This window comes from Pararge aegeria, chromosome 8 (genome assembly GCF_905163445.1).
Source record: "Pararge aegeria chromosome 8, ilParAegt1.1, whole genome shotgun sequence".
Lineage (NCBI taxonomy): Eukaryota > Metazoa > Arthropoda > Insecta > Lepidoptera > Nymphalidae > Pararge > Pararge aegeria.
In genome coordinates, this window is record NC_053187.1 from 16,874,882 (window position 1) to 16,883,220 (window position 8,339).

At 37.5% G+C, this 8,339-nt stretch overlaps 1 protein-coding gene across 1 annotated transcript in view; it reads right to left on the reverse strand.

The window, feature by feature from the left end:
- The window catches only part of LOC120625870, a 79,785-nt gene extending 71,861 nt beyond the window's left edge, over window positions 1-7,924 (reverse strand). The window contains exon 1 of the mRNA XM_039893121.1: window positions 6,866-7,924. Coding sequence (XP_039749055.1) covers window positions 6,866-7,642 — 777 coding nt within the window. The 5' untranslated portion in view covers window positions 7,643-7,924. The remainder of the gene's footprint in view (window positions 1-6,865) is intronic.
- Window positions 7,925-8,339: the final 415 nt, after the last annotated feature.

Consider the following 8,339-nt stretch of genomic DNA (forward strand, 5'->3'; position numbering starts at 1 on the left):
TTCCTGCTTCCATATACTGTAAACCTTACAAAAAGTACCGGACAAAAGTCCGGACCAATGATTTTTATTTTTTATTAATTTAAGCACATAACTCCGTAAAGTACTTAATACACTTTCGCTGCAAACGCAACATTGAAATAAATAAACACATCGCCATCTAGCCCCAAAGTAAGCGTAGCTTGTGTTATGGTTACTTAGATGACTGTTGAATATTTTTATGAATAATATACATAAATACTTATAATATACAGAATAAACAACCAGACACTGAAAAACACTCAATCATTTTCCAGTTGCGGGAACCAAACCCACGGCCTTTGACTCAAAAAGCAGGAATGCAGGTATGCTGTGATGTCTATAAAGTTTACAATACAAATTCGTTTTAACATTATTTTCTTTTATTATATTTAAGAATTAATTTATTATTGGTTTTCATATTTAATTTGCAAGGATCCCTCTCAGGTGAAGGCCTCCCCCAAGGATTTCCATTTTGGTCAATTTTTTGGCTGTTTGTAACCAGTTTGTTCCTGTGGTCTTCTTAATATCATCCTCCCATCTCGTGTATGGTCTTCCTATTCGGCATACCAGTGCATAAATCATAGTAAATCTTACAATCGTCTCGTATTACGAATTCAGACACCTATCTGAGCCCCGTGAAACCACTGATTGCGTTACGATGTTCCCCTTCATTCGAATTTGCGTTGTGGCCCAGAGCAATTTATCACTTAGACGTAGGACGACCGGCGAGTGATGAACGGCTCCTGTACCTTAGTCGATATCCAGTAACCAGCGACCCTAGACTTCCGATTGTATTCAACTGTACTATACTATCTATTGTCTCTTCGAAGTACCAGTACATTTGCTGCCTGCCTGCTTGATTAACACTGGAATTCACAGTCAAGATAGACTCTCGATTCTACGGCACCATTCCACCTTTATGCATTTCAAACATAAAAGGCAAATATGTCAAATGACTTTGTCATATATACAACGTGTACGAAATAAATTTGAAGGGAAAGGGAAATATAATACGAGAAGTATATTTCATAAGGAATCAAACTGAAGAAGCATATTTATTTTTCCATACAAACGAATTCAAAACATTCTTAGTGTTTACTTATTACTAGACAACCCTATTGAAGATAAAAGACCGACACGCACATAATGCCTACGCTACGCAACGCGTATGTAATAAAGTGACAAGAGTCACATGATTTTAATTTTGCTTGTGATGTTAGGGTTGCACCTATCTGTTTTCTTTTTCAGTAAAAACTGTAGCAGTGGTTTACTCAAAAACTATTTTTCGGTTTTCGGTTTACAGATAAGTCTCAGAGACAGTACATATAGTACCTCTAAAGCCTGTGAAGTATTATTTCGGTTTTCATTTACACGTTGTTTAGATTCATATGTAAAAAATAGACCATAATGCTTGACTCTATTCAGCTAGAGCTTTTTCAGCGGTTGTCTTTGAAAGACAAAAAATGTTCGTCCAATATTCATGAATGTTAGTATTAGGTTTTGGGGGCTGTTCAGTGTTTCTCGACTACGAATTCCAGTGTGAGAGAGAGATAACTTGACTAGAACGAATTAGTAGATTGTTCAACATGGTGCTAATGCAATGTCTTACGTTACGAGCACTGGGAGAATTCCCAAATGTATCGAGAGATTTTAGAGTAACTACCGCAGATATGTTACATCTACTATTCTGAGTATACTGAGGGTTTTAGGGGCAACCAAATGAAGCATTAACCCCACATACTATACTTTTAACCATCCTAATAATTTCAATAACATTATGGCGAAAAGTTTTGTAGCGTAATTCCAATTGTTTATCTAAAAATTATAAAAATATAAAAAGCAATGTGTCATCTCGTGTGTCAAACGTGTCTTATTTTAATATGGACCTTTGAAAAAGAAGATCGAAACTGCAACGTTTCCTAATAGATGACGCTACAGTCGCTATAAGTACTGATGTGAAAGGCATATACTAATTTCGGCATCGACGGTAGGAGTACCGTAGCTTATTTGTTGAAAGCGCTCAGGCCGCGATTGCCCAAGGGTCGCAGGTTCAAATCCTGTCGGTTTCGAAAATTTATATATGCATTTTAAATTTATAACATAGTTTATCTAAGGTTCGCGCATCTAACATCTCAGGCTTCGGCTATTGAAGAGTAGCATTATGCGTAGCTATATTTATAATGAACAGGGTTATCTTTGGATGCGAGATGGTTCTTAATTAACATCAGTCTACAACTTAGCTTAGTTGGTACTGGTGACGGAGGCATAGGTAGCCGCTCTACGCGAGCAAAAAAAAAAGTGTGTGTGCATATGTACACGCGTTAGAAGCTATGCTTCTTTGGCGTAACAAGATAAGAATCTTTTTCAAAAATATTACCTGTCACCTTATTCTACGTTTGTAGAAAAAACCACACTAACAATAGAAAAAAGGTATTTAATACATTGAAAGGTTTATTATCTCACTAACTGTTGCCCGCAACTTCGTCTGCGTTTCATTTTGTTTTTTGATGTGGCATTAAATTAAGTGGTCATCATCATACGCCTCAGGCCTCATTCAAGCAGCGCTAACTTTTCCTATTTTAGTATTCAGTATCGCTAAGCATTGAATGAGGGGTTTGCTGCTGTCCGCAGAGGGGTTCTGTCCTTTATCTCCAACCACAGTTTGGGCAAAATTAAACACATATTATAAACTCTAATTATTTAAATCGGTTGTAATTTGTCGGAGTTATGGTGTAAAATCGTCAAACATTTTCATCCCCTCTCCCAAAGGAACCGAGCTTAATGTTTGGATAAAAAGTATCCTTTATCCTTCTAACACTTCCAAGAATATGTGTACAAAGTTTCATGAGGATCGGTTAAGTAGTTTTTGCATGAAAGCGTAACATACAAACTTACATTTACATTTATAATATTAGTAGGGATAGGGATAGGGATTATAGGATAACCAAGTTTCACTAGCAAATTGCAATCAATTAAATCACCGTAATGAGCCCGCAGACTTTTACAATTGAAAGTGGACACTGTCAAATCTTTTTTTGAAATCAAAAATGTTGACTACAGCTAACTTCAGGGTGTTGGTTCAATTTACTCTCATAATTTTCCCCTAACGCGCCCAAAAGAAGCATAACTTCAAAAAGGCCATTGAATTTAAAAGTCCCAACTACAGACAACTGGTGAATGGTAACCAGTGTTAAAAATCTCACATCACACCTATAAAAAGTTACATTTTCAGCGCAAAGGCTTTATTTTGTTTCAGTATTAATAAAATTTCTGCCTGAAAACATATTGGTGATTGTCCGCAACCAAGCTGCTTTGACCGCGTGCGCTGACTAAACGATCTGTCATACATAACTATTATGCAGTATAAAAATGTTGACCTTAGTAGTTGCATCGTCCGCGGCATATACTTCTCATTAATAAGACACAAAGAAGATCCTCATGAAACTTTGTACACATATTTTCGGAAGTGTTAGAAGTAATATAGGATACTTTTTATCCCGGAATTAAGCTCGGTTCTTTTGGGAGAGGGGGTGAAAGTGTTTGACGATTTTACACCATACCTCCGACAAATTATAACAGTTTTAAATAAATAGAGTTTATAATATGTGTTTAATTTTGCCCAAACTGTGGTTGGAGATAAAGGACGGAACTCCTCAGCGGACAACAGCAAATCCCCTCATTTAGGGCTAAGCGATACTAGTTACTTTAAATTATTTTAGAACTATAAATAAATTTAATGCCACATCAAAAAACAAAATCAAACGCAGACGAAGTTGTGGGCAACAGCTAGTTAGATATATTTAATAGTATTAAAAGTTTCAAATCATTACAATTGTAGAAGTCAGGTTATGTCTGTTCCATAAACCTACATTCCAGCACCGTGGTGAGTTTACGCTCTACCAAACTCTTTACTATAAAGGACACTTGTGCATTAGATTGACTGATGAATGAAGCCCTAGATTACTAAGCAATCGAGAACTGCAGTGCAACACTCGTTGGTCTTCTCATATTATGTAAAGGTGCATTCAATTGATGCGTCGACTTGCACGTAAGCGATGTCAAATTATACCTATAAAGAGAAAGAATCAGAACGTTGACCCACCACGCTGCTCAAATGTTGTTTGGTGGGCTTTAACGATTTACCGAGCGCGATGGAGAGAAAGCCGATCCTGCTCGGAAAAGACCGAGACGGGCGGATGGTAATCCTAACCCAACTCCTTCTGATCAATAGTCCCAGGTGAAGGGACATAGGGTCGTGTCGGACAGGATGGGGGCTCTTGCCGTTTAACATCAATTTACACGACCCGGGGTTGACAGCAGCTTGCCGTAGCCCATAGCGAGGCACATGAGGTCGGGGAATATTTATTCCCGGGACGAGCTCTACATGCGCTATACGAGGGAGGCACCGGTGCATAGGATATCCCGGAGCCTCCCAAATATGTGCCGAGGATGGCCAACGAGAGTTTGAGTGGGTAAAAATCCCACATAACCCGATCTTCCCTGAGGTCGGGTATCTTTAATAATTTCCCCTCCGTAAACAAAAAAAAGGCTTTAACGATTATTAATTAGATTAATAATATATATCGTGTATAAAGACTCGCGTGTTTCATATAAAACTAGCTGTTGCCCGCGACTTCGTCTGCGTTTGATTTTGTTTTTTGATGTGGCATTCAATTTAGTTGTAGTTCTAAAAAAAATGTATTCAGTATCCCTAAGCCTTAAATGAGGGGTTTGCTGCTGTTCGCTGAGGAGTTCTGTCCTCTAACCACATTCATCAGATCTCCACAAATATTGGGCAAAATTAAACACATATTACAACCTCTATAATACAAAAATAATTATTTAAATCGGTCATAATTTGGTCGGAGTTATGGTGTAAAATCGTCAAACACTTTCATCCCCTAAAGGAACTGAGCTTAATGTCGGGATAAAACGCATCCTATATTACTTCTAACACTTCCAAAGAATATGTGTATAAAGTTTCATGAGGATCGGTTAAGTAGTTTTTGCGTGAAAGCGTAACAAACAAACTTACATTGACATTTACAATATTAGTAGGGATAGGGATTACCGGTCTTGTGTTTTATTTCTGATGTCCCGATGAAGTTAATTTTGTACCTCACTGCAAGTAGTATGTATGAAGATAGAGCATTTTTAATTTAACCGGGTAATAGGTACATGAAAATAGTACACATTTTCTTAAATGAAAATATAACGTGGACCTTCTTAATTATAATAAATTAAAGTTTCTTTCTTAGAGTTTCCGATTTGAGAGTAAGGTTTAACTTATTAACCCATAATGCCAGCAATACGCCACTACAGAGCACGGTAGGGTGATAACGGATCTCGTGACAGGCTTGCGAAAGGCGTAAGTCTTGCAATCACTGCTGTCAAACGTCGCTTTTGTTTATTTATTGTATGGAAAAGTGATGACTTTTCTCAGGATGATAAGGGATATTACGTAGTCCACCACGCTGGCCAAGTGAGGATTGGTCGATTGAAGTGATTCGAACTTTTAAAATACGAAAATATTCCCTCTATTATGTTTTTAATATAGGCTGTATGCAGGCAACGATGCTGGCGATTAGTTCTAGCGCTATAAAAATCGGCGGGCCATTTTCCATAAATAATATTTGGTTAATATTTTCGCTTTGTGGTTGATTAATAATTGAAAATGTCCAGTTGAGGCAGAACAATACTACATTTAACTCAGCCGCGCGCCGGAGGGACTAAACGAGGCACAAATCGAGAGACAACAAACCTGTTTCCACCAAAATCTAGAGCGAAACTTTCATACAGTGAAAAAACAGCAAAAAAGGGCATATATATCTATATATATATACATATTTATATATACATATTTGGAAAACGTATTTAAAAGTTAAGCCTGTTTATTTCCTCGCAAGTGGGATGAAAATCGTCATATGAAAGTCCTTTTACACTCTAAGCTTCCTTATGGACTCGATTATAAAATGCAGTGTACTTGATAAATAATGAATGTACTTACTAATAATATGAAACGGCGCGTATTGTGAGGAGGTTTCTCACTCTGGAGCCCTGACCACCGGTTGCTTGGGCATTCAAAAGCCCCGCAAGCGGAGGGTGGAAGTTTTTTTTTTTTATAAATTTTTAATAGTGTTTTTTAATTTATTCTTAAGCATTGTTAATAATTTAAAAAAAAAAAAAAAGAAAAATAATAAATGATAGACAATATAACTAATAATAATAATGTCGTTGTAAACTTTTATGAATTACCAATTGTTTTCTCTTGTTTCTAAGTTTTGCTTCTTTAGGCTAAATGGATGTAACTTGTCAGAAGATTTTTCTCTATTTTTTTTTAATTATACCTAACATAACATTGTTGTTTCATGAATATGACGCATCCGTGATAATTTAGCCTGCTGTTTGTAAGAAAAATCAATTGCCCGTATTGGGCACAAACAAATAAACAAAAAAAAACGTTCTGTTATCGTGATGTATATGTATATCCTCGAGACCTTAACTAAGCCTTTTTTTAGACCAGGGTGCGTTTAAAACAACGTAGCTTATAAGACCACGGTTGAAAAAAATGGTATTACCGCATTCAAAATGTCTACTTATAGGAGACATTTTGGATGCGTTGTTTAAATACAGCTGATTTAGACTTAACTTAGCTAGCCTTGTTTATAATCATTTACACATTCTTAAGAATAGGTAAATTTCCTATGTTTTGAATAATAATTTGCCAAAAATTCTACATAAATATGGTATTGTGTATATTTCGTTCCATTTAAGAACTCATGCTGCAAGTAAGTAGATGACACAAGAACTAATTTACTTTATAAAAATTGAAACAAATTTAACTTACTCGCTGCCTATCTTCGGCAATAATTGGATCCTTGAGCCGTATGTATCCATAGATGAAACTGGTGAAATACAAACAGTTGGATATGAAGAAGATCCCGTAATACCCGATCTGCTGCAATAGGATCCCACTCAGTGACATTCCTAGGGGAATACCCAACGACATACATAAGTTAGCCACTCCCACTCTAAATGTCCTCATTTCTTTTGTGGTCACGTCACCAATGTAGCTGAATACACCAACGCAAACAGTTATCCACCCGCCGGTCAGCGACGGAAACAAATCGGAGAGGGCCGTGATCTCCAGAGGTAATTCGTAGAAGAAGTATGTGTTTAACATAAAACTTGTCACACACAGCACTTCGCCGACGATCGGCAAGAGGATGCAAGCTTTCCTTTTCCCCGTCTTATCACTCCAGGAACCAACAAATAGCACAAGTATGCAGGGAAATAGTGTCTGCACAATATTCTTCCACGCCTGCACAGACGCTGTCAGTTTCTGCACCTCCGATTCTTCCATCGTGTAGTTCTCAGTCTGCCGTCTATTTAATGCTGAACAAACTTCATCACTGTAACCTAAATTCACCCTGCAAGCTTTTTCCAAATTTAAGTTCTGAATGGCCAATCCGGAAAACACATTGGACATTATGTAGCACGCGATAATCGGTTCCACTGTTATATTGGATCTTATCTGCATTAACTTGTCTTTGACACTTATCCTCTTCTTCTCTTCCTTGGTTTCCCCAGGAGGTTTCTCCGCTGCGACGCTTATTCCGTTCATTATTGAGCTGAATATTGACTTACGGAGATTTATATATTCGAAGTTTGTTTTTTCTCATATTGTCGGCCGATTGACATTAATATTTCTGAGAATAGATTTAAACCCTTGTTGCTTGCCCCATTGTCCGGAACTTTCTTCGTTTATGATGTTCCTCGTGATTTAGGTCACCAATATGCCTCAGGTTAGACGGCAGACTGGAGAATCTTCTTGTCTTAAGTAGATTGAACGGATACGCGTTCGAGTGGAGTCATTTACCAATTTGTTGGTGGAGTGTCGCCTCAGATCGGCAGCGCTCGCGGCACTGCATGGACGGGCGTCACAACCTTGCTCTCAGCTACCGTTTATCCCATTAGACCAATGCCTGTCATTATTGTGAAATAGTGGGTACGTCTGTGTCATTAGTACACGGTCAAGGTACGCTTTAGTAGGCGGATGATATTGAAACGTTCAGGCCCGCTATTTCAGGAGCATGTGACACTTTTGGGAATAGAATTCAAAGGCGCGGCAGGAACCTCTTCTAAAATGGTGGATCTCAGATCCACCATTTTAGAAGAGAAGAAATTATTTAGATTTTATTTAAAAGACATGAAAGCTTGCACTGTAAAGAATTTGCCCGACATCAAACCGACTCACATTCGCTTTTAAAGTATCAAACCTTTACTGCCGAATAAGAGTAATATACGAAAATAAAAAAACT